Consider the following 26,915-nt stretch of genomic DNA (forward strand, 5'->3'; position numbering starts at 1 on the left):
TTTCGTACACCCACCCCAGACAAGGTCATCGGCAGAGAAGAAAGAGAGTAGTGCCGGTGCGATTTCCTATTTTTGGCGAAACACACAGTTGATCATGACTGTTTCTGTTTCGCGCTACCCGCCGCTAGGTGGCAACACTTTCCGATTAACTTATTCAAAAACATCGAATACAGTCATTGAGTGCACATCATCGATTTATTGCTCGTTATAATTAAAAAATCTCATTTAAACGTTAAGTTTCACTGTTCCAAGTTTTCTTCTATCCAGTCAACATACTTGGCTACATTGGTATACACGCCTGGCCATCCTTGCTGTCCACAGGGAGTTGGTCCGAACGACACCAAACCCACCAGATACCAATACTGAACGTTGGCATTCTGCGACACACCCATCAACGGACCGCCGGAATCACCTTGGCAGGAATCCTTGCCCACTTGTCCTCCAGCGCAAAGCTGCCGATCAAGCAGGGTAACTCGCTCCTGCTGGTACACTGAGTTACATTGTTGTAGATCTATGCCATCAACGCCGACCTTCTGTTTGACGGTACTGTACCGCTCCGTGGCCGTTCTACCCCATCCGGCAACCTGGAACTTCTGTCCGACAGTTTCCTTCACCCTGAGATCCTGCGTCCGGGGTAAGCAGATCGGTTTGACAAAGTCAGTGTATGTAATGCGATGTGCCATCCGGAGCAAAGCAATGTCGTTGTACTGTTCTACGGCTTGAGGATTATAGTCCGGATGGGGTATCTTGCGCTCGATCGGCACGTCGATCGGGTCCGGTGAGCAGTCAGTGTCCACTCCGAGACCTTCGCAATCCTGTGCGGTAGATGTATCCCATTCTCCAAGACGGACTTCAGCGCTACGGAGTCGAAAAAAAAGTCACGATCACAACGATCTTCAACTCACAACGTATGCTATTGACAACTTACAGATTCCAGGTGGTTGGAATATCTTTTCCGTTGACGCAGTGCGATGCGGTGACAACATAACGATCATTGATAAGCGCTCCGCCGCAGTGGAACCCGAATAAATCGTTTGCTAAATTTGAACGATCAAGCAAGAAAAAACCGTTATTTCAAGATGAGTTGTGTCATTTCTGCAGTAGTTGACTTACGTTTAGCATACTTGAGCAACGCCAGCCAAGGAAATTCGTCGATTTTGGTGTTGACACCACCCACGATCCGATCACTGGTTTGAACACCGCAGACTCCAACCGGTGGCAGGAAGGATTCCCCAACACGAATGGGGGTATCCAGCAGATTATCACAGCATACCAACGGATGATTCTCTTCCATGGACCATCCACACTGGCTTTGGCTGAGGAAGATACGATCTTCCTGTAGCAGAGGTTTCTTCTTGATCAGTGTGAACAAGGTATTACACGTTCGCAGCAGAATACAAGTTCCAACTTTCCCATCTGGTGTGGTACAAGTTTGTTCTACAATTCACACAAAAGTAGCGATCAGATTATATAATAATTAAAGCTTTCGGGAGAACCGGTTCTAGTACATTTCCAACGAAACAAGGTTATATTGAAGTTAAGATAACCTTCGACCTTGTTTCATCATCCAGCAGTAGAAAGTCCCGCACCGCAGTACTTACGGCCATCCACCACCGCGATCAGTAGTAGCAAGCCCAAAATGCAGATTCTCTCGATTAGCGTCATTGTTCCATCGGTCTCCCAACAATGCAGTCAGATTTACACCTTCCTATGGTAGAACAACACTCACACACAATTTGCCTTCGCACGCAGCTCGCGATCAAAGAATATTCCTCCGTTTGACTCCACGAACTCGACGCGACTAACACGAACCGGTGTGGGAACGGACCTAGCTGGGCTCGATGATGATCGCGATGATCACATACACACTGGAGAGCCTCGCATATACGTTCAGAGGGAAACCCAGCTCACTATCTAAACAAACAAACAGCATCCGAACTTGGAGAAGTCGAGTAAACGCTGGGTAGAGGTGTATAGGAAATCACAGAACTTGACTCATCTCACACCGTCACCGCGGGGATGATCATCATCATCATCATCTACTTTGTACTGGGTTGCGGGCGATGATCTGAAAATGTTGTATTTACGATCAAGTTCGCGGTGCAAAAACAGGAAAAGAACCATGTAGCGGACGCAGTAGGCACGGACACCTAATTGGCAACCAACTGAGTGGCTTGCTTTGTCGCGGCGGTCAAATAATTAATTCAAATTTCGGTCTTCACCGCTTCCTGCGATGGTATTCTGCTTGATGTTCTGTTATTAGGTGTCTGCTGCTCACCGGTTTTATTTTCCGAATTCTCTTCCTCTACGCGGTGTTTGTGCAACCGGGATTATGGTCAAATGTTGCAGATAACCGGTTTGGTTAACAAATAAATATCATCGGGTTATGGTTAATGATGCGGGCAAACTTTTTGTTTACATTTTTCTATTAAGATAGGATTTTCTGGTTATATTATTGAACTGTATGTATAAACATTTCAAAGTGTTCAAATGATGACCATTATTCGAATTGGAATTTTTACAATCTCTGAATAGATGTAGATGGTGAACCCCTGTTGACTTTTGGCACCCACCCTGTAGCACTGCCAGATGATTAGGTTAAATCGGATTCCTCTAAAATTAAAAAGCATTGAATCAACTTCAACTCAACAGAACAGCAATAGGGGATAGTGGGGTCTCTAAACCACATCTTTTTTACAATCCGTTGGGCAATACACTAGCTCGACAACCTTCTTTAACGCACAGCTCCTGAACAAACTTCTGTCTGGTATGGGTGTCGATTTGCTTTAACTTGCGGCTCACTCTTTCGCATTTCACAAAGGCTAATCACCCTTGATTGTCTTCACGAATCACTGTCGGCTCAGTTTGGGCTTCTCCAAGATTGCTTAGTAGTTTCCTGAGCCAGATAGCTTCCTGATAGGCTTCACTCAAGGCTACATATTTATTGGACTTCCATGGACGCTAGCGTAACGCTTGCTTGCTTTCGACTTGCCCACGAAATAGCAAGAAGAATACGGATTTCGAGGTTGATTGCCGGCTCTATCAGCGTCCGAGTACCCGTTCAACCGTTGACCTGGATTACCACAAACTCTGAGAAAGTAGGTACTGCTATACTTCAGATAGCGGATCACTCTTTTTGCGACAGTCCGATCGCGTTGTGTTGGTTCACAAAATGTTCTACCAAGAACAGCAGCCGTATTGGCTATGTCTGGTCTGGCCACTACTGCAAGATACAAATGACCTCCAACTCCAACAAAATAGACTCCGGTATCGTGTGGCATTTTCCAGAATTTCACCCGTTTCGACGGACTTGAGATATCCAGGATCCATAGGTGAGTTTAGTACTATGGTATCATTCATTCCATGACGAATCTTGACCAAACCTTGCCCCCGCTTTATCTCGGATCCCATGAAGTGAAGTACAGATCCCTGAGACGTCAAATCGAGTTCCGCCTTCAGGCTGTTGAAGAACTTCAAGATTTACTCCCCTTCTGAGGACGATGGAACCAGTAGACCAACAGAAACGCTTGGCAATCACTCCCTCGCACGTAAAGGCAAGGATCAGCCGTTGACGCCTTAAATCTGAGCTTCAAAAGAACAGCTTTAAGTCGCTGATTGTCGAAGACCATAGATGCTTAGTAGATAGAAAGAAGGTTTATGAAGATTTTAAAGATTTCCTGCAAAAAGGTGGAAAGCGATGCTAGTAGATGGATTTAGATTCAAGAGATGAGAAAGTCGACGAAGAGAATCGATCAATGTTACTTAGGACCTAATGCAATGTTTAGCTTGACTCCTTCACGCTGTTAGGTTTAGCCTTGTGCTACTTTCATAGAGGTAACTCTAAGACTAGTAGGTCCCGAAGAAACGTGCTCAACTTTTTGGCTCAGCTCTGGTACGCTACTATTCTGGCTTTACGCTTCACTGGTTCACCTTTTTCGTTTCCGACCTTATGATTTTCCGTCCTTCGGGTGCGTGCACGAGTTCCCAAGTTCCACTGCGCTGATGGGCATGCAACTACTTTTCGATTGCACGACACCACTGGTCATCTGCCATAGCTTCTCTTTAGCTACTGGGTTCTTCGAATGCATAGGATGCCTGCTCAACTGCACAGTCCAATACATAATCCCCGAGGCGTCGTGGAACCACTCCACGAGTTGATCGTCTCGCGCCTTCGTGGTCTTGGTCCTATGCTTCAAGAACTTCGTAGAACTCGTCAAGGCCGGCGCACAATGCATACGTTTTCGGGTTTTTTGACAGATAATGCATGGCCTAACCACCGACAAACCGGCATGAATGACCATAGCAAAAATAATAAAAATTTTGACCAAAGCACACTTATGACATCTGCCTCCGGGTTCGAGGGAAATATTTAGCCAAGCCATTCCTAATAAAAAATAACCATAAGAAAGAGCTTAACGACGTGTTTGGGATCTCATCCAAACCATTTGTGGGATAGTTCTACCATCCGGATTACCGTTCGTTCACAGACAAACAGACGTAACACTTCATTGTGTATCTTCGTTCACGCATTTAACGGTTGATTTGAATATTATCAGTTCCGCGAACTACTCGCTGCAGCGCTGGCATCGTATCACTTTGACGTTTCTATATATTCTATATTATTCGGCGTCGATCAGCATACAGGTGACTGTAGTATATATGATAAGGTAGTAATGAATTAAACATAAATTTACCGCTAATTAGTTTGATGTCGGCAAAATGCATTTGGTAGCATTAGAAGTTGACAAAATGACAGATACACGCAAGAGTGATCGAACATGATTTCGGAAAGCTCCGAATACACGAATGCAGTTCGTGTCATGAACATCGAAGTACGTCTACGAAACGACCAAAGCACAGGACGCGAAGTGAGAGAGATAGGACGTATGATTAAAATTACGCTATGGGATGGAAGAGTGCGGAATGATATGTATGAACCGAGGTATGAACGCATTCATCACGCTCCTTCATGGCTCGATACGTGATTCTGTTCACTCATAGTTACAAACACCGTTGCCCTAGCCGTTGCCAGTATTCCAGATTTATCTGGATTTTCCAGATTTTTAGTCGTCTTGCCAGATACACAGACAGACCACGTATATTTCCAGATTTTTTAAATATGTTCCAGATTTTCCCAGATTTTTTAAACATGTTGCTTTAAAAATATCACTGCAAATGATTTACTCTCTAATTAAAAAACAATAAAAAGCCAACCTTGCTACTTTAATTATTAAAGGCCATCAACGTTGAACATTATTGGAATTTTAAGGTAATTTTGAAAATAGTTCATAGTTAAATGCGAGGCGAATTCTTTGTGAAATCAAAGGAGAATTTCAAGCTAATTCTGAGTACAATTACATCCATCTTTGTGAGCTTCGGGGTCGTGTGGCGTCACATATCATTTAGGCGTATTGTGAGTGCCACGAAGTGAGGGTCCGATTCCCGCTCCAGGCGGTGTAAATTTTGGCAATCTGAAAATTTCCCTACTGTTCTAATGGGTGTGGTGTGTTGTCCGTTGTCTAGTGTTAAATATTCAGTCTGTGTCAGTGTCAATTGTCTTGTCAACTCTGATGACAATTGTATCGAGATTTTGTCAATAAAGGAAATACAATCCGGAAGAGAAATCATAGAAAATACTTATGATGAAATTTAAGCAGTATGCTGATACGAATCGTGAGAATAATTTCAATGGAATTCTGCCCAATGTTTCTATGGAGCTTAATTTTAATAAATTTTTAAGCGCGATTTCTGGGAGACTTTCAAAACCAAAGTACTTGAATACTTAGGTAATACCTCGGGTAATACCAACAATCAATACGAAACTAACGATTTTAAATTGGCTCACTACTTGACTAGCCTATTGGTCCCAAGCAAACGATTAACGTACCCAATTCTAGTTGAAATTCTATTACTACACTATGTTTGTTTTGATTCGCTATGAAAGGGGTGTGTGGATTCATGCAGAACATGCAGGGGTGAGTGAAATAGCTTGGGACTGCTTGGGACCGTTGTTCTGGTACTGAGTGAGCCAAAAATAATAATGATTTTCTTCGGGACCCAGTGGTCTTAGAGTTACCTCTATGGTTGTACCAACAATCAATACGAAACTAACGATTTTAAATTGGCTCACCACTTTAGTAGCCTATTGGTCCCAAGTAAACGATTACCGTACCCTATTCTAGTCAAAATTCTAGTACTATGCAATGTTTGTTTTGATTCGCTATGAAAGTTTGACAGATAAAATGAGGGGTTAGTGGTTTTTCCTATGTTTCGAGGGGTGAATCGATTAGCTTGGGACCGAAGATAGTACCAGAGCTGAGCCAAAAAGTTTAGCACGTTTCTTAGGGAGCTTCTAGTCTTAGAGTTACCTCTATGGTTGTACCATAGAGGTAACTCTAAGACCACTGGGTCCCGAAGAAAATCATTATTATTTTTGGCTCACTCAGTACCAGAACAACGGTCCCAAGCAGTCCCAAGCTATTTCACTCACCCCTGCATGTTCTGCATGAATCCACACACCCCTGATGTTATCTGTCAAACTTTCATAGCGAATCAAAACAAACATAGTGTAGTAATAGAATTTCAACTAGAATAGGGTACGTTAATCGTTTGCTTGGGACCAATAGGCTACTAAAGTGGTGAGCCAATTTAAAATCGTTAGTTTCGTATTGATTGTTGGTTGTACTCCTTTAATCAAGTACCTCAAAACGTACAATTTGTGGTACTAGCTTAAAGCAGTACAACCAACCGGTGGAAACTAACGATTTTAAATTGGCTAACTACTTGACTAGCCTATTGGTCCCAAGCAAATCGTAAAACGTACCCCATTCTAGTCAAAATTCTAGTACTACACTATGTTTGTTTTGATTCGTTATGAAAGTTTGACAGATAAAATGAGGGGTTCGTGGATTTTGGATTAGCTTGGGACCGAAGATAGTACCAGAGCTGAGCCAAAAATTTGAGCACGTTTCTCCGGGACCTACTAGTCTTAGAGTTACCTCTATGGTACAACCAACAATCAATACGAAACTAACGATTTTAAATTGGCTCACCACTTTAGTAGCCTATTGGTCCCAAGCAAACGATTAACGTACCCTATTCTAGTTGAAATTCTATTACTACACTATTTTTGTTTTGATTCGCTATGAAAGTTTGACAGATAACATCAGGGGTGTGTGGATTCATGCAGAACATGCAGGGGTGAGTGAAATAGCTTGGGACTGCTTGGGACCGTTGTTCTGGTACTGAGTGAGCCAAAAATAATAATGATTTTCTTCGGGACCCAGTGGTCTTAGAGTTACCTCTATGGTACCAGAGCTGAGCCAAAAAGTTGAGCACATTATTTCTGGACCTTCTTGTCTTAGAGTTACCTCTATGGTAAGGACTACATCGTCTATTGGTTAAAAAAAATCCATCTTTTAGTTTTTGTTTGTCTTGTCCCCCGTCTCGATGAGTCTCATCGTCGTCCACTGGTCACCATAGCCGGTCGAACTCCAGACGAATCTAGAACCACACTACCGTTCATACTGGCGACATCGCTCTGATGAGACAACGAAACCCTACCCCAAGCTCCTTCACTTCTCCTATCCTTCGAAAATGTACCTCTCTAACCTCGAGTAAGCCGCGAGTATTCGGCCCAACTCCTACTAGACATAGAATTAAGTGAATTTTGTTACAAACAAAGAACAATGAATTATCTGCTCCGTAAAGCTAACGCGATTGAGCCATACAAATAAACGAACTAGATAAAAAAATCCATCCCATCTAGTTTCCTTGATTCTTTGCTTCTCATTCTTTTTTTTTTTAAAGTTGCAGTTGTAAAAACAATTCTAATCATATTTTCTGCTGTTTTTTACCCACATTTTACTCAATTTTTGAAATGCTGCGTAATGGATACTTTAACTTTTTGGGCACACCGTGTCAATACTTTTAAACTTTTGGATGATTTTAGCAATGCTAACAAGTTATTTGCTTTAAATAATTTAATTAAACATGTAATTTATAACCATTGTAGTACTTTAAATAAACTCCAGATAATCATGCTGACCTATTTTTACGGGAGCTTGGCACATCAGTTTGATTTCAATAGCATTATGTTAAAAATATGATTTTTGGAGCATTCCAGATTTTTCCAGATTTTATATTTTACCTGGTCCAGATTTTTCTGAAAATGACCTGGCAACGCTGGTTACAAATGTCATAGTAACAAATGGTCGATGCTTGAAACGACAGTGACCATTTCGTATTGCAGAGAAGAAAATGGCGTGATAAATTGCGGTTTAATCCCATCGCCACGATAAAAGCAAATCTCGATTATCGAATTCGTCTCCTCGATCCGAGCGCACTAAACAGTCACTCGTCGTGGGCTATCTTTAAGTGGGCTACGTTTTAATTGTGTTACCTCTATGTAATGTCCCATAGAAAATTGAATATTGATTCTCAAAATTGTTTTGCATTGCTTGTAGGAGTAAGGTAGGGGAATTTACGTATTCTCGTCGATCTAAGCAGCGTCAGTACTTCTATTAGCATTTTTTCAGCGTCACGCACATACCTGACGTGTCTGCTTGTTTAAATTCTATCCATTCTAATCGACAGAATTCTTCAAAACTGTTTGAAAGCGTTTTTACAACGCTCCAAACTTCTCAGGTGAGAGTGACTATTGTCGGCAGCTTCTTTTTCTTCGGCAACCTTCCCATTAGAACCATAGAGGTAACTCTAAGACCACTGGGTCCCGAAGAAAATCATTATTATTTTTGGCTCACTCAGTACCAGAACAACGGTCCCAAGCAGTCCCAAGTTATTTCACTCACCCCTGCATGTTCTGCATGAATCCACACACCCCTGATGTTATCTGTCAAACTTTCATACACGCTATTTCAAAACTACCCAAGTTTGGGTAGGATCTACCCAGATCCGTCAAAACTAAACCTACCCAAAAATGGGTAAACTGTGTTGGGAGTGGCAAGTTGACAAATGAACAACGTCGATCGGATTGATGTCAATGTTGTTCATTTGTCAACTTGTCACTCCCAACACAGTTTACCCATTTTTGGGTAGGTTCAGTTTTGACAGATATGGGTGGATTCTACCCAAATTTGGGTAGTTTTGAAATAGCGTGTAGCGAATCAAAACAAACATAGTGTAGTAATAGAATTTAAACTAGAATAGGGTACGTTAATCGTTTGCTTGGGACCAATAGGCTACTAAAGTGGTGAGCCAATTTAAAATCGTTAGTTTCGTATTGATTGTTGTTAGAACTGCGTGTTATCGGCAACTCGAAATCAGCCCCATTTTGTAGTGCGTATGCTTCATTTAAAGAAAAATCTGGCATAACAGGAATGCTCGATCGTACAAATAAAATCAGATTGAAGCTGAAAGACTAAAGAATCGTTTGGATCCATTCAGGGAAGTGTGCTGATGGGAAAACATAGTGAAATTAACGTTTAAATTTTGGTTGCCGAAAACAGTCAATGGGTGCCGAATCCGACATTTACCCTATAAGTTTATAAATTTAAAATAAAATTGTATTCCGGCTTGCCGCAAACGCCAACACCCACTCCGACACAAGGAGGCGTCCAAAACGCAGAGAACGATCGGTGGGCAGTTTCCGTCAAAACGAGCGTCGCCCGAACGAACGACGTGCAAAAACGAACTTAGGAGGTGGAGGAGGATCGAGAAAAAAGGGAAAAAAGTCGTCGGTATCTTGCGTGCGTACCAACCTCCCAGCGATAAGGTCGAAAATCAAGTCCGTGCCACGGACTCCGTGGTGAAAAATCAAACTGTCGTGTGGATATCACTTGTGTCGTATCCAGTAAAGAGTGATAAGTAATGTTGACTCTCTGGATCGTTCTGGGAGTGGTTTTTAAAAGCGGCCCGCCACCGCGATGATAGTTTAGTGAAATTTTATGATCGACTCCCGATCTCGTTCCGTGAGCGGATCCGATTTGTCCCGCGGCCGAAAGGTGTACCCAGTGTACCACGAGAGTGCGATCACCCCTATTCGTTCCCGAGTATAAACGAGAGTGTCTGCTCAACGTGAGGGAAGCGATCCCGCCCCTGTTAAGATAACGCCAGCAGTTGAGGCTAGTGCGTAAAGAATAAAAAAATTCACGATCCCCGTTTTCTGGTCCGGTGAGAAAAATTCAAAAACAGTACGGATTGAGTGGACGCCTCGTGCTGATTAGTTAGTATCACACTTTGGTGTGTCAGCGGAACGGAGAGTCTCCTCTCGCAACGTAAAAATTATCCCATTAGACGGAAGCTAGGATTCCCCTGAGATGAGTTATAACGGTAAGTCGCATGCTTCCAATTGTAGGAAAAACCTTTCTTAAAGTTGGGCTCCCGTTAGATGGGCTGTAGCTGTAGATTTTGATGATAATAAGCAATCGGTGTATCCCTCAACCAATTTTCAGATTAACAGTTCAACTCAACTAACGAAAGCCTTCCACTAAGTGGGCCATGGAAAGCCCAACGAGCGAAAGTTGACTGTATATAGCTATACTACCCATAATCGCATATCAGTCCCATATTGGCTTGGTTTCCTATCCATGTGGGACAGTTATGCGATTATGGGCAGTATATATTTGTAGAATTTTAGGCTAGTTCCAGGTTATTCCTAATAATATTAATAAAAGTTTAAATATAGTTTCCGAGAGGGTTTACAATAGTTGAATACACAGGGAATTTTGAACATTTTTCCAAAAGCATTCAGAATAGGAAAAAGTAGGCCGCGCTGCGAAAATGACGTGTTTTTGTTTTGCTGCGTCGTTTTCGTTCTAGTGAAAATGTTATAAATTTACAATTTCGTTAAAAAAAAGTGTTAATTTGAAAGTACAGAAGTGATGTTGAAAAGTGCATTAAGTGAAAATTTTCAAATTCTTATCCGTTGCGTGTGGTGCCGACTGTTCTAACCTACGCGTAGGTACGCTCAGCTAAGTTTATTTATATCTTTCCGTTCCTCTGTCCTCGATAGGAAATATCCATCTAACTAAAGACGATCGATTCAAAACTTACTAAATACGCATCAATCAAGTATTGCACTACTGCTTGATTGAAAGTTTCAGTACATTATCAATGGTGTATATTTGCATCGATGATGTATTGGAGCGGGGCTTATCATGTGTGAAAATAGCTTCGAGATGCTTGCGTTCTTGAAAGGGGCTATTGTAGCTGCGGCAGAGCTGTCACCTTCTAATTCCCGGGTTGAAGCTTCTTGCATTCATAAGAAATGATTGCAGGCAGATTTTATCCATAATACCACTGCCAGACAGTGGGATTTAGGCCAAGGGCGAATCTTCATTCTAATCTACGATTCCACATACTATTAATAACCTTTTACACATGAGAACCTCATATCGATCAGAATGAATTGTGCATATGTTTAGGATCTACAAACAAAGGAGCAACAGGATCGAGCTGATAACGTTTCTAAATTCCAAAATCTGAAGACTGCTTTGAATAATATGTTTGATATAACGCTTGATATAACAATTGCCAGCAACGCCGACTGGGCGTATCCTATGGCTTACCCTCCCTACTAACAAAAATCCACCCTTCCCGTGACACTTATGAGGTTTCGTAGAGCTCTCTGCATCTCTCTTAAGTAAGTGTCGGACTAACATTCCTCCCCTTTAACCACCAGATGCAAGGACGTGGCCAGGACAGCTCTGGTCTGTTGGAGGAAGACGCATCCTTTACCTAAGAGGTAGTAATTAAGCACAAATTACTATCTAACAGCAACGGATGAAGGTGGGTCTCCTTCTTAACAGTTTGGAGCTCGTACCATCTACGACATTGTGCAACCTGGTTTATGCTATGCTATGCTATTTCCAAAAGCATTCAGAATAGCGTGCCAGGATGTTTTGAAGAAGTTTCCCCGAGAATTCAGATTCTTTTAGAGGTGTTTTGAGAAGAATTCTTAGGAAAGTTCCCTTGCAATTCTGAAGTAAATTTCAAGGATATTATGGGAGAAAAGTTTCTAAATTCAAAAGGGCAAACCAAGAGATTTCTGAAGAATATTTCAATTGGATTTCAAAGTTACCCTAATAATATTTTGCCTACCGACGTGTTCCGGGTATTATCCAAACCATTTGTGGAATAGTTCTATCATTTGGGTTGTGATTCGAGTTTTATATTTTTGTATTACTATAATTATGTAGAGAAGTTGAAGCAAATTCTCGTAAGAGTTTATTGAAAATCCTAATTTCAAGAAACTGTCTAAATTGTTTGGGATTCTCAGTGGTATCGTTTTGGATAATTGTCATGATCTTGAAGTTAAAAATTTTTGAAAAATTCTGGGACATTGCTGATACTTAGAGACCTCAGACTTAATTTTTAGTGTCCTATACTATTAAAACGTTAAGAATTGCAAGCTGGGAGAAATATTCAGAATTCTGAATTAAATATTTAAGCTACTGGAATAACAATTTTTATTAATAGAATTCGATTATTATACCTAGGTCGACTGGAAATGCTTTCGGCAACGTATGGGGATTTATGTTGTGATTAAACGTCGCTAGAACTTACGCAGTTTTTCGCCTGTACATTTGAAGAAATATACTTCAAGTCTCCTCATCCATTAATGTATGGAGTGTTGCGTTTGAAGAGAACTGTCGCATTAATGGCCCTTCGCTCATTTTCATCTTCTATTAAATTTTCACACTGCCGTACTCTAGCGGAACTATCAACCTATCCTCTTCAGAACTTTCTTTAGTTAATAAATCAACACACTTAAACTTCATGTTGATATCAGTATAGCATTTCCAACGAACTCTGCAAATCATAAACTTCACGTATGAAGTAACAAAAAAAAACACTTTGAATGTACCATAAAACATTGTTTATGCTAAATGAATGGAAGTACAGAAACCCCATTATTATGGGTCACTCACAACTATGGGCTACTTCCATTTGATTAACACGGAGAACCGACTGACCCAATGCCTCTTCTAAAATGTTCCCTCCTTTAGATCACACATGCTGTTCTTGCAATCGTTCTATTGTCGGGGTAATGGCCATTCAGAGTAGTGGGTCATTCGGGGCAATGTCATAGAGTCTAAATATTTATTAAAACAAAATGCACCCAATCTTGATTAATTTAATAATATGCATAATATTTTTTGATAAATACTTTTGATAAGACACGGCTTGCATGCTGTGTGTATTATATTCGCCTATGAATATATGCTAAAGATATATAATTTTCAAAGCACCCTAAACCTGCCGCTGGTCGGAGATTCCCTTCAGGGAGTTGGAGATCTTGATCGTCTTGTAGTCGCTCCTCAGCTGGATAAAGTTCATCACCACCGACTTGTCCAGATAGTTGAGCGTGTCGCCGCCGCAAACTTCCTGCAGATTCTCCGCCTTCACCAGCAGCAAATTGCACAGGGCGTGCAGCACATCGAACAGTTGCGTAACCAGCGGCGACTGTAGCGGCCGGGCGCTCTTCCGGTACTCGTTTACATCGCAAATGGCGCACATAGCCCCGGCCGTATTATACTGGAATTGCTGCATATGTTCGTAGATCACTCGATGATAGCGAACGCCAAACTCGGTCAGCACGGCCGACAAGTTTTCGCCGTCGATCGTACGCTGGATCAGAGCGATCAGTGGGTTCACGTACTTGAGTACAGCCAAGCATGCATTCGAGGCCACCGTATCCACATCCGAATCCGGCTTGAAATCCGTTTTCTTCTGTTCATTTTGAAGGTACGTTTTGACCCATCCAAAGATGGCATTCAATGTGCGCTCCAGGCCAGTCTCAATCTTGCTTTCGATGGATTCCAAGTAGTAACGTTTCTTCTGCACACAATCGGTATACTGTGCCGTTGAGACGACATTCGGAATCACACTGGCGTTGTACGTTTTCTCCAACAGATGGACAATGGTATTGCATTTTTGGGCCACATCAAAGAAATAGATCTGTGGCACGGTTTTACATTCAGCGATCGGAATTGTCTGCAGTCCCAAATCCAGCGCGTAATCTACGTGCTCGTGCAGCAGGAATCTCAGTAAGATGTCTACTATTTTCAGAATGTTTCTCGGCAGATCTGCTTCTTTGGACAGAAGACAGCATCGTTCCAAAGCGCATGACGATTGCTGCAAAAGATTGATGGCCAGCTCTTCCGAGAGGAACGTTTCGCCACCGTAGTCTTCTATCTGAGCAATGTTAATGTTCGCACGGGCCCCAATCAACGCTTGCATATCTCGACGGAGTTCCTGAAACCGCTCGACCTGTTTCTTCTGATGATTCTTATTCTCGTAGAACTTGCGCAGTTCCATTTGACATCTCGCTTCCAAACTACGACACTCCACCTCAATGTACGAGCACAGATGCGACGAGAAAATATTAGCCGTCAGTTTTTGGAGCAAATCATCGTCCGACTCTTTCATAAACTCCTGCAACTCATTCGACAGCTTCAACGTCCTCGAGTATAGTTCGTACAATGTCTTCAGGTACTTCCCTTCGTCCTTCCTGTCATCCAGCTTGGTCTGCACAAACTGATTAATCTTGAGCTGATAAATGTTCAGAATGAACTTGCTCATGACCTGATCCGGTGCATTGAAAACTTGCTTTATGATCTTGTAGTTCTTGTGACACAGCGGAACGATCCCATCGAATACGTCTCGTCCTCCGTACGTAACGGCCTGGCTCTGCTCGATGTACACATCAATTACCTGCGAGTAACCCTTGAACTGCGACAGGATCGTCGAAATTTCCTTCATCCGCTCGATGTTCTCCATCTTCTGTGCCGTGGCAAAGTCCTCAATCAACTGCATCTCGATCTCGTCATACTTTCCCTCGATCTTCTTCTTCGCATTGGAAAACCGACTGGCCGGAAGATCCTGCGAAATCATATACAGCTTTTGGATGATATCGGCCGCCTCGAACAATCTCGACTTGTCGCTGTATACATCGTTCACGATCGGTCCCGGTGTCAGAAAGTCGCCCATATGACTCAACAACAGCTGAGCCTCCACCGCCCGACTCCTAGGAATGTTCACATTCTCCAGCTGCTCTCCCAAGTGGATAACCTTTCCGGCCACCGAATTGATCTTCTCGTCCAGCTGATGGAAATAGTCCACCGAAATTTGGTGCTTCGCGACGAACTTATCGATCGCCTTGACGAACACTTTCTGCTCCTCCTTCAGGGCATCCTCCAGCTTATCGCACTTGCGCTGCTGCCGTTCCTGGAGAATCTTCAGATCCTTAATCGTCTCCACGAACGTCTCCTGCAGCAGATCCGGATCGAACTGGTCCGACCCGATCTCGTTGTTGGTGCGCCAGCAGAGCCGCTCGATGAACTCCTCCACCTCGAACGGATCCTGTGCGGACAAGGAGAATGAATCGGCGCTTGGATTTTCAATTCGATCAGCCCCGTACAAACCTGTTCCAATTCTTCCACGTATTGGGATAACATTTTTAATCTTAAACAACAGTGTTATGTTACTCAAAAACACTCGTTCTTTTGCAAAAAAAAAAAAACACACGCAATCAGTGATGAATTTCTGCGATGACTGATGTTTTTGTTTGTTTTGAAAACAGCTGGGGGGGGATGTGCTGTCAAATCAGCCTACTGATCATCTTGTATGAAACTGGTTCCAAACGTAAACAAACGCTGTAGGTTTCTTATGGCTTGTTTACGTTTGGAACCACTTATGCGAGGTAGGCGACGATTGTTCGTATTTGACAGCCACCTCCCCCCCTTGGAAAACAGTGGTTGTGATGTTCGTGTCATTTCGCATGCCCCAATAGGGTGAATGTACTAATTTTATACCTAGCACCCAGTCCAAAGGAGTGCCAGTAATAATTTATTCTTATTCGTACTATTAACACACACACACTTTGCCTATGTTGAATACATTTGACGTTTATACGATTTTTTAAAGTTTCAAATGCCAATTATTATGAAGCGAGTTATGAAGAGCTTTGAGTGCGTTGATTTATTTCCTTTAAATTCCGTTATAATTGCTTATCTTTTGACAGATACACGTGACTTTTACTTTTGATTCGATTTACGTGCAAAATAATAATTGAGTGCTTCGCAATATTTTGTACATTTTACCCATCTAACATCAAATAATCAATAGAGTTAGAATATTGTTATTATTCCAAAAAAACTAGTTGCATTTGAGAAGCACACGAAACAAAAAGGTGATTAAATTTCTGTTCGATTTCAATACTCTCAAATTTATTGTAGTAAGAATAAGAAATCCTCGGACAAAATCTAATGCGAATGTTCGATTGGATCAGGTTTTGACAGTTCATTTGACTCAAAACATTCTCTCCGCCCATCTCTCCCTCTGAATGTTTCTATTCGAAACCTAATGCATGGTCCAAAATTAGTACACTTACCTTATGCCACATAAAAATGTCAATAAAAAAAGAAAAATAATTCAGTGCCAACATTTCAAAGGGGCGTAATTGCTTTTGTAAACAATGACTTTAGCCATCAATTTCTCGCGAATGAAATCTTACCTCTTCAAAATAACAATGCTAGCTGGTAGAGGAAACATTCCTCTACCTAATGGTGTCATTATTTTTCATGAGTGAGCTTTTATTCGCGAGAAATCGATGGCTAAAGCCATTGTTTACAAATGCAATTACGCCCCTTTGAAATGTTGGCACTAAATTATTTAGACAACAGAATATTTGTATAGGGAAATGTAATGTTTAAGTGTTAAAGCAGAATATCGACTATTTTAAATAATCAACTTGGATTTAGGCAAAAACCTAGTAGAACTTTAGGCAACATTGCCATTTTATCCCAGAAAGCAAAAACCAAAAGTTAAATCCTTAACGTCTGCGCATTAGCCGCATACATATTCTCAATCGAAAATATAGCGCACCGAGTCTTTGCTGCATTTTACCAGTAATCAGTCGTCGAAAAAAACTGCCTTTGAACAAGTTAGTGTCTTTTGAGTCAACTGGAAGTGCGATTAATTAGGTTGTTCGCCGGGAACGAAACTGACAATATTTAGTGCGAAATCTGCACCGAACGAATTAAGGTGGCATATCGTGAAAGGATTTCCATCGCATCGAACGGGAGCTTCAATAGGAGGAAACATCTGCATCCGTAACAATGAGTGACAATAAGTAAGTGTAGTTGGTTCGACGAAATATGTCTTGCTGTTGCTGTTCAGCACTTATATTTTTCATATCCTATACCCTTTATCTATACATTAGAGGAAATTAATATAAGGAAAGCTTAAAAAGCATAGCTCCTCCCAATTTTATCAATCAGAGGGAATCTAAATCATGTGTATTCTGAAGTCACATTATCGTGCTACACATAAGTTTAAGAAAGAACCGAAATTACCAATTGCACCATGTACGTTAGGAGAAATCAATGGAAATGTGATTTCCTACTTCGGAAATAAATATAAGAACGCTATACACAAATTTATGGGAAATTGGTCATTTTCGAAGCATAATTTAGCATGTCAACAATTATATTGTGGGACCAAAATAATCAAAGCACGTTCATTCAGCATACTTCGACACACTACATCAGAGAGAGAAAGCATACTAATAGCAGGGCCCATCAGCTGGAACCAGCTCCCTCTGTCGACTAAACAACAAAACACGGTGCCCACATTTTTAAAGCAGCTCTAAGAAAATAATTATTCTCTAACTTCGATGCATTCGTGATGTGTAAGCTTACTTGGTTTTCTAAATGTAATTTTTCAAATTGTTTTCTTCCTTGTACTGATAAAGAGTTCATCCACCAAGATTGCAATAAACTAAATAAACTACAATACAATACTTTATGAACATAACCTCAAAATTAGCATCAGCATAGTTGCTCCTATTGTTCTATAAATCAGAACTGACCATGTAAATTTGATATCTTGTCTCTTTCATTATTACGGATTATCACACTCAGATTGACAACAAAGACGAGTAGTTTCATGTTACCAGGCAGATGTTCCATGATATCAACAATCAATACGAAACTAACGATTTTAAATTGATCCATTGGAAGAGAAGAATGGGAGAGGGTGTTAAATATTTCACATTCAGAAAACTGAGTTTTGACAGAAGTTCAGGGAATTCACGGGAAATTGGTAGGACTTAAGACAACATCATGTGATTTCTGAGAGCTTCGTAGAAATTCGGGGTTCAAACAACTTTGTAGAACTTCATCAATCTTTGTAAACATTTAGCAAACTTTAAATAAGTTTTGATTATAGAGATGAACTAGCCTAAGGCTAAAAATCTCTTAAATAAAGAATTTTAAAAAAAAAATAAGTTTTGCGAATTTTGTAGAAATTTGAGAAAATCCGTTGAAGTTCAGAAATGTTTTCTTTAATTTCAGAGAACTTTGTAAAACTTCAGGGACTTTGTAGATGTTCAGGGAACATCGTAGTCATACAGAAAACATTAACGGGAAGCTCGTAGAGCTTCAGCTTTTTAAATTCAAGGAGCTTTTCAAAAATTCTGAATTAAAAAAATCTTGGATTTGGAGTAGGTCCGGAAAATTCGTTGAAGTTCAGGAAACTTCGCAGAACTTCAGGGAACTTCGCAGAACTTCAGGGAAATTCTTAAAAGTACACGGAACTTCGTAGTAGTAGTTCATTAGTAGTTTAGCGAACATTGTAGACGTTTAGCGAATTACGTAGCAATTCGATAAACTTCGTAAGACTTTATAGAAATGCAGGGCATTTTGTATAAGTTCAAGGAACTTCTTAGAAGCTCGGTTCACTCAACAAACTTCGTAGTAGTTCAGGCTTAGAACATCGCCGAAGTTAAGCAAACTACTTAGTACATCAGGGATTTTAGTATCAGTTTAGGGAACATCGTAGCATTCAAAAAAGTTCAATGAACTTCTTGGAAGATTAGAGAAATTCGTTTACTGCCCAGTTTACTTAGAAATATTCGTAGAAAAGTTTCAAAGTCTTCCCAGAAGTTCGGAGAAGTTAACAGATGTTCTGAGATCTTGGTAGAATAAAGAAAAAAAAAAACAAGTACAGGATACTTCGAAGAAGTTTAGAAAATTCTCTAGAAGTTCAGGGATCTTTGTAGGTGTTCAGTGAACATTGTATGAGTTTTTGCAAATTTGTAAAGTTCATCAAACTTGGTAAAAATTAAGTGAACTTTCTAGAAGTTAAGGAAAGTTTGTATAAGCTAGGAAAAAATCGTAGAAGTTCAGAGTACTTCTAAAAAGCTGGAAGTTCTTGGAACTGAGTTCATGTTCAAGAAACCTTGTGAAAGTAGGACGTAGGAAACTTCGAAGAATGTTAGAGTACTTTGTTGATATACATGAATTTTCGATAATGTATCAATCAATTTATCGATTTTTAAATCAAGATTTAAAGCAAAATAATAACTTCACTGTTTGACACCAAACTAACAAATTTACAGCTTACTCCCATACAAAATCGCACCGAGGGGCACTAAGATGGTGATTCTTCCTAATGTAATCGTACTTTTTTTTAAATAGTTTCAGTGCACACACAATTGGTGCAATTTTGGATTTCGATTCCATGTTTAATGCACATTCCGAACATGGATTTACCTCAATACCCTTAATACCCAATTGAAGATAAAATTGGAAATTTATGTGTAAGTAGAATTGGGTTGCATTGAGCTAAATGCATATTCGTAATTTGCATTCAAAATGGAACCAAAATACAGAATTTCATCAAATTTGGTGCACTGGAACTATTTTAAATAAGTGCGATTTCATTAGATAAAAATAACCATCTTAGCGCCCCTCGGTGGGACTTCGTATATGGGAGCGAGTTGTCAACTCGTATAAATATTTTTTTTCCTTGATTTGTTTTCCGTTGATCTTGTTTTCCGTGCTAAGCACACGACGCCAGGAAGGCAGCTCCCACACCTGGACCCTACCTATCGACCCATCAACTCATGAAACGGGGACCAACGGCTTTACTTCTCTTCCGAAGGAAGGCGTGATCAGAGATGTTATGCCTCAGAACATCTCGGCGGCGCCGACTGGGATTGAACCCAGGCCTGCTGGGGTGAGAGGTAATCACGCTTACCACTACACCACCGGCACCGCTGTCACTCGTATATTAGTATTGTCAAAAATAAAAAATGTAAATCTTGATTTAAAACTCTAGATGATGGGATCGATGACAATCCTAACCCAATTGTTAGGAAGTTTTAGATACCTAAGGTCTGGAATTGATTCTCTACTTGACTAGACTATAGACTTCTCTGACGTTTGTGAAATGCACAAGTATTAGTGCAGAACTTTGGGTAAATTATAAGTATTAGTGTAAGAAATCTTTTGAATTTACCCAAAGTTCTGCACTAATACTTGTGCATTTCACAAACGTCAGAGAAGTCTATAGCTGTTTTTAATAAACAAATACCATAAACAAACGATAATCCAAATGGTAGAACTATAATACTAAACTAAATATATTTCGCATTTGGATGAAACACCGAACAGTACTTTTTCATGGTTATTTTTATTAGATATGTGTAAATACACACATACCTAATAATCTAATAAAAGCATAATATTTATAAGAACTCATTTCCTTTGCTCTATTTTCAGTGATTATTTCAAACTGGTGCTACTGGGTAACGCTGGAGTTGGAAAGACTTGTATTTTCTTTAGATTGGCAGTGAGTGTGAATCTAGTTATGGTCAATATCATCAAAGTAAATCAATAGCCTATTAATTCTATTACAGGAGAATAAATACATGGAAAACACTACCGCAACAATCGGTGCAGATTCTGTAAGTATGGTTTAATGGCCTTACAGTGAGATTATTGTTTCCCATCACAAGATTGAGCTAGTAATTCGGAGCTTTATTTTACAGAAAACTAAAACCATCCAACTGGATGGCGAAACAATAGAAGTGCTAATTGTGAGTATGTAAGCCTTAACAAATAGATTGCTGAAGTGAAGGTATTTTGGACCAGCCTTGATTTTCTATCAAAGCTCCAGAGCTGATCCAATTTTTAGGCTAAAAATAGATGATTGAGGAAAATCTGACAGACAATAGATCTTCATTCCTTTATTTAACGTCGGTCTCTGTTCCGCAATCTAGTGCCAATCACCGACGGACATCGATTGCTATCCATTGACGGCAATCGAATGTGCAGGAAGGCAGTTTCCACACCTGCGTAGGATATCGCACCCATTCAACACACATGGGCCGGGACCAACGGCTTTACTTCCCTTCCGAAGGAAGACGTGACCAAAGATTGTTATGCCTCAGAAACATCCCACCGACCTCGGCTGGGATTGAACCCAGATTCATTGGGGTGAGAAAGCAGTCACGCTTACCACTACACCACCGGCGCCGCACAGACAATAGATGTAGCTGTCATATTGCAGCACTGTATCAAATCCGAATTCATTGCACGGTACATTTTATAATCGTTCTTTAGTTTACTTTGCTGAGTTCGCGTCTACAAAGCTTCGGCAACTGTCAGTCACACACGACATCACTGATAAATCTTGTCGATCCATGCGTGAAGATGTCATGTAGTCGGTGCCGGTGGTGTAGTGGTAAGCGTGACTGCTTTCTCACCCTAACGGGTCTGGGTTCAATCCCAGCCGAGGTTGGTGGGATTTTTCTAAGGCATAAAAATCTCTGGTCACGTCTTCCTTCGGAAGGGAAGTAAAGCCGTTGGTCCCAACCCATGTGTGTTGAATTGAATGGGTACGATGGTACGATATCCTTCGCAGGTGTGGAAGCTGCCTTCCTTGCACATTCGATTGCCGTCAATGGATGGAAATCGACTTCCGTCGGTGATTGGCACTAGATTGCGGAACAGAGACCGATGTTCAATAAAGGAAAGAAGAAGAAGAAGAAGAAGATGTCATGTCCATCATGGTTTTGCGAATTAGTTAAGGTGATTCGCTGTGACATCCTTATTCTCGTAACCACTTCGAAACTTTTGGCACCGACGAGCTGACGTGACAGCTCATAGAAGCTGCATTCAAATTCTTGCCCAAGACGCCATATTTAAAATACGTTAAACACAACCACCATCTACTAATCCGATCGCGTCATATCGTGAGCAAGGACACGAACACACGTAAAATTTATATTGTCTTGGTTTGTGTCTCACCTCGCTTGACAGATCTGATCGCCCGTTCGAAAGATCAAATCGCTCATTTGACAAATTGAATTGCGGACAAACTAAATGCTCCAGTGTCGCATGTCGGTTCTTCGGTGCTTTAAGTGCACAAATATCAGCTTCTACGAAACGTGCAACATTTAAATTCGACAGTGAGCATGCATAAGGGCGTATACGCGAAGATCGATTCTCTTCATCGTTTTTCTCTTTGCATTGCTACAGCTAAGCGAAACAATTTTGTAGAATTTGTTCAATGTAGAGTTGTAATAGGTTGTATTGGCTTTCAAAAGCAACAACAAACGCACCGACAAACGTTAAATCTAGCGAGTTATTAAGAAAAGAGAAAATCGATGAAGAGAATCGATCATCGCGTATACGCCCTTATGAATGCTCACTGTCGAATTGTTACTCCACGTTTGTTGCATTGCAGCAAATATGAAGTAGCGATTTCAAATGAAATGGGGCACTGATTTCCAAGATTTATGTAATTGAAAAATCGAAGTGGAAGTGCATGTTTAGCCTACGTGGCGGCCATTTGTGGACTCTACAAGGAATCACCTTAAGGTTCAATTTACTTTGAGGCGTTTTTTAAAAATTCAAAAGCAGTTTTTTTCGACGCATTATTTTAGATTGCAAAAAACTTGCGTCACTTTGTGTAAAATATCAAAAGGAATCGAATAGTGCGAGCTTTTTGCAATCTGAAATAATGCGTCGGAAAAAACTGCTTTTGAAATTTTCCAAAAAGCATCAAAGTAAATGGAACCTTAAGAGCATACTGACTCCGGCCCTGGTACCGGTGGACTACTTGACTAGCCTATAGGTTCCAAGCAAATCGATTAACGTATCCCATTGTAATTCTAGTACTACACTAGGTTTGTTTTGATTCGCTATGAAAGTTTGACTGATAAAATGAGGGGCTCGTGGATTTTCCTATGTTTCGAGGGGTGCATCGATTAGCTTGGGACCGAAGAGAGTACCAGAGCTGAGCCAAAAAGTTGAGCACGTTTCTTCGGGACCTTCTGGTCTTAGAGTTACCTCTATGCTGATACTGTTTGCATAAAAATTAATAATATTTTTAAAAACGGATGTATTAATCGGGCTTCATCTTAACGAAATTATAATTGGGCTGATTAACTTCGAAAAATATACCGATTTTTATACATCATCTGATAGAGCTTCGTTTTCTGAGCACAAAAATATTTTAATCGATTCCGTAGACATTCATATCGGTTTTTAAATCAATATTTAAATGTTTGATCGTTGACACTAAATCTATTCGTTGACAGCTCGCTCCCATTCAAAATCCCACCAAGGGGCGCTTAGATGGTGATTTTTGCTAATGTAATCGTAATTATTTAAATTAGTTCCAGTGTACCAAAATGGATGAAATTTTCGATTACGGTTCCATTTTTAATACAGATAACGAATTTGTATTTATCTCAATACCCCTAAACAACCCTATTCTTCTCTCTCGCTCGGCAACAGTTGGACACCGCCGGTCAGGAGCGCTACCGTTCGATGGCACCCTGGTATTACCGACAAGCGGACGGTATCATCATTGTGTACGATTGCACGAATAAGAAATCGTTTGACAGCGTGAACTCGTGGCTGAAGGAAATTGATGAACATGCCAATGAAAACGTCACCAAACTGCTGGTGGGCAACAAATGCGATCTACAGACACAGAAGGTAGTCGATACGACTACTGCTATGGTATGTACTTCAGGGGATCAAACATGTATGTAAAAGATAAACAGGCGAGCTAATTGATAATATCAGGCATAACATTTGATAACGGCACAAAAGCATTTGTAAACAAACTTTCTAAGGCCCTTTACACGCTAACCAAAGTACGCCCACGCAAACCAATACCACTTTCGGAAAGTTGATAGTTGTTCCTATCCGATGATGTTGTTGGTTTGCGTGGGCGTACGTTGGTTCGCGTGTAAAGGGCCTTAGAAAGTTTGTTTTCAAATGCTTTTGTGCCGTTATCAAATGTTATGCCTGATATGTGATCTGTTAATTTAAACGTCAAAATAACGTTGTTTGTCATGATTAAAATACTACTGAAAACACGCCTTTGCGCGTAAAGAGAAAACTGTTCTTGTGTTACACATCCACCGTCCCAATCTAGTTCTGTCAAAGTGGATGTTTGTTAGAACAAAAATTGTCCTAAGCAACATTGACGCTAAGATCGATCAAATATGCTACCATCTAGCATTTTATACGACAAACACGACAAGAAACAGTTCAATACCCAAGTTATTAACGCAAGAGGATCGACCAATGTGTTACTTAGGAACTAATGTAATGTAATCAATCGGGACACCTGAGTTAATCCGTGATCCTTTCAACCCGCAGGAGTATGCAAATCAGCTCGCCATTCCATTTCTGGAGACGTCCACCAAGAACGCAACCAACGTGGAGCAGGCGTTCATGACGATGGTATCGGAGATGAAGAATCGCCGCGGTAGCTCTTCGATGAGCGTAGAAAAAGTGCCTAATGTCATCAGGATCGTCGAGAACCGCAACATCAAGTCACCTTCCACTTGTTGTGTGTGAGAGACTTCTCATGGAATAATAATAATAATAATAATAAAAGGAAAGTCAGAGTAGAGTCGGTGTATAATGAGTCACGCCAAGAGTGAAGCCAAGTCTACCTATTGAACTGTCAAACCGGCTACCTATCGTGCAAAGTAAACAAACATTACGATGATATGAAAGGTCCACGAAAGGTATTGCAATAAAATATAAAATATAATCGAAGAAATGATCATACACACGCAGTGAGCATTAAATTGTCATGGGATACGTTTGGTAATGATCAGAAATGAGAATTTCTTCTTTTTTTTTATTAAGATAATTTGACAAAATCACTTATATAACGATTTACTACAGCCGCTATTTTTTTTTCTCGCTAGAAGTCATTTCAAGTTGATGTAGAAATCTTCTGTTGCCAAGTGAAAAGAAAGGGAATCTTTCGAAAACCGTGATGCAAGTTCAACTGTTTTTCTCTTGGCGTGACTCATTATACACCGACTCTAAGTCAGAGGAATGAGACTATGAGCATGAGCAGTAGACCAATATTTTAAATTTTCCCTCCACACAGTGCTTAAACGGTTTTAAATCGGGTCCTGATTAGCCTCCCAAAATTAGAAACAGACTGTTTTAAGTTTACGGAATTACTATAGGAAATCAAAACTTTTTTTTCATTGCCTTTTACGCTTTTTCTACCCTCGCTCTGAGAGAAAAATCGATAGCTTTTCTTGTAGAAACGTTTCTCAGCTACAACTTTGCTGGAGATCTTTTTTTTAGTCAATCGACAAATGAAAAAGTTATTACTTATTTAAAGTCATCATTTTTATATCTAGAACTAGAATTAAATTCCCGGTCGATTGAAAGCTGTTTCATCAAAATCGGTCCAAAAATGACGAAATGGGAAAAGACGAGGCTCGGTAGCTCAGTGGTTACCGTTTCTGCTTACTGAGCAGAAGGTCGGGAGTTCAATCCCAGGCCCGTCCCCTTCCTTGCAATTTTTCACTTTGCCTTATTCTATACCCACTAGATTTTAATGAAAACAAATTCTTCTTTAACACCGATCGCATCACTTACCACAGTGTGGGTCCTGATATAAAAATAGAAATTGGATGAGTGCGCGCGCGTGTGTGTGTGTGTGTGTGTGTGTGTGTGTGTGTGTGTGTGTGTGTGTGTGTGTGTGTGTGTGTGTGTGTGTGTGTGTGTGTGTGTTTGTGTATTATAATCGCTCTACCATAAAACCGATCCCTGCATGTGCGTGCAACCTTTCCCCACATCCAACATCCCGGTGATTTCTCGTGGAAGCGCAGAGGATTTCTCGGTTTCCTTCACAGCGAGTACCACGTCAACACATTCCTTCCCATTCCCTAGTTGACCTGCATTCGGACACGGCCGGCGCTGGTATTGCTAAATATTAGATCTCCAGTTCTTACACATTGAGGATGAATGTTAGTCCCAAACATCATCTGTTGGTTCTCTGTTTAATTGCAGCTGATCTGGTAATAACAGAGCAGCAACCGTGGGCGGTTGATCTGATTGATTGATTGAAAAATGACGAAATGGGAAAAGCTTAGGTACGCAAATATTAAGGCAAGCTGCGCATGATTGACTCTGAAGCATATCTGTGCCATCTGTTAGGTCACTTGGCTGTTTGCTGTTTTGACGTAGGACTACGTCTGTGATTTCTATATGGGGGTACACTTTGTGAAAACCAAAAATGGAACATGTAACAAAATTATGAAAGATTTTGAACGTTAATAACTCAGCTGCCCCTGGACCAATTTCAATAATTTTATCACCAATCGATCAGAAATATTTCTACGCATCCGTTTAATTTAAGACTTTATCGTATTTCAAAATGTCACTATTGAAAATTGCACGAATATGTAATAGTTGCTATGATTATCACCGTTTGCCTGCGAAAAGCGATTCCCCTAACACAGATTTCAAAGTTGAATTCCATCCGGTCTCACCAAACAGTGTTTATTCAATCATCGCGTGGTGAGTGGTGGTATTCTCCAGAACACAACGATAGGCTCCCCACAAGCAGCTAGCTATCAAGGCAGGCCTCAATCGCTGATCGGATTCAGTTCCAATCACCGTGTGTGGTGGTGTCCGGTCGTCGGCATTACCAGCAGCAGCAGTGCTTTCAGCGCGTGGCTGCAGCCCTCATGAGCATCCATAGAAGGAGTAAGAAGCCGCACCGCTATTGATCGGAATCTGTAGCTCTTCGTGAGTCGCTGTGGGCCATCTATGTCAAGTGCGTCATACACACCAAACTTCTTAAATTATGTTCGGTACTTTTTTTGCTGA

General features: G+C 40.7%; 4 protein-coding genes across 5 annotated transcripts in view; 1 reads left to right on the plus strand and 3 right to left on the minus strand.

The window, feature by feature from the left end:
• Positions 1-26,915, minus strand: part of LOC135697445 (zinc finger protein 479-like) — a 322,329-nt gene that overhangs the window by 143,870 nt on the left and 151,544 nt on the right. The gene's annotated exons all lie outside the window — the stretch shown is intronic.
• LOC135697292 (serine protease easter-like) lies at positions 177-1,913 on the minus strand. The gene is made up of 4 exons (XM_065216915.1): positions 1,602-1,913; positions 1,114-1,437; positions 929-1,037; positions 177-858 (listed from the first exon to the last, which is right to left on the minus strand). The coding sequence occupies exons 1-4, from the start codon at positions 1,663-1,665 to the stop codon at positions 240-242; spliced, it is 1,116 nt and encodes a 371-aa protein (XP_065072987.1). The 5' UTR covers positions 1,666-1,913; the 3' UTR covers positions 177-239.
• LOC135697493 (ras-related protein Rab-1A-like) lies at positions 10,078-25,240 on the plus strand. Of its 2 annotated transcripts, none has more exons than XM_065217243.1 (6): positions 10,078-10,290; positions 20,529-20,598; positions 20,666-20,713; positions 20,798-20,845; positions 23,553-23,780; positions 24,429-25,240. In XM_065217243.1, the coding sequence occupies exons 3-6, from the start codon at positions 20,678-20,680 to the stop codon at positions 24,627-24,629; spliced, it is 513 nt and encodes a 170-aa protein (XP_065073315.1). In that variant the 5' UTR covers positions 10,078-10,290; positions 20,529-20,598; positions 20,666-20,677; the 3' UTR covers positions 24,630-25,240. The 2 variants fall into 2 exon arrangements, with proteins under 2 accessions (XP_065073315.1, XP_065073314.1); XM_065217242.1 differs by lacking the exon at positions 10,078-10,290 and adding an exon at positions 17,013-17,095.
• Positions 13,153-15,489, minus strand: Sec10 (Exocyst complex component Sec10). The gene is made up of 2 exons (XM_065216916.1): positions 15,387-15,489; positions 13,153-15,324 (listed from the first exon to the last, which is right to left on the minus strand). The coding sequence occupies exons 1-2, from the start codon at positions 15,417-15,419 to the stop codon at positions 13,213-13,215; spliced, it is 2,145 nt and encodes a 714-aa protein (XP_065072988.1). The 5' UTR covers positions 15,420-15,489; the 3' UTR covers positions 13,153-13,212.

The sequence above is a fragment of the Ochlerotatus camptorhynchus genome, unplaced genomic scaffold, assembly GCF_037179485.1.
Source record: "Ochlerotatus camptorhynchus isolate MF236.1 unplaced genomic scaffold, CSIRO-AGI_Acam_v1.1 ptg000070l, whole genome shotgun sequence".
NCBI lineage: Eukaryota > Metazoa > Arthropoda > Insecta > Diptera > Culicidae > Ochlerotatus > Ochlerotatus camptorhynchus.

Coding starts and splice junctions, on each gene's coding strand:
- LOC135697292 (XM_065216915.1), bottom strand. CDS start 1,665: ATGACGCTAATCGAGAGAATCTGCATTTTGGGCTTGCTACTACTGATC. Junction 1,438..1,601: donor GATCGCGGTGGTGGATGGCC/GTAAGTACTGCG, acceptor TGTGAATTGTAG/AACAAACTTGTACCACACCA. Junction 1,038..1,113: donor GTTGCTCAAGTATGCTAAAC/GTAAGTCAACTA, acceptor GTTCAAATTTAG/CAAACGATTTATTCGGGTTC.
- Sec10 (XM_065216916.1), bottom strand. CDS start 15,419: ATGTTATCCCAATACGTGGAAGAATTGGAACAG. Junction 15,325..15,386: donor ACGTGGAAGAATTGGAACAG/GTTTGTACGGGG, acceptor TTGTCCGCACAG/GATCCGTTCGAGGTGGAGGA.
- LOC135697493 (XM_065217242.1), top strand. Junction 20,714..20,797: donor CAACAATCGGTGCAGATTCT/GTAAGTATGGTT, acceptor TTTATTTTACAG/AAAACTAAAACCATCCAACT. Junction 20,846..23,552: donor AAACAATAGAAGTGCTAATT/GTGAGTATGTAA, acceptor GCTCGGCAACAG/TTGGACACCGCCGGTCAGGA.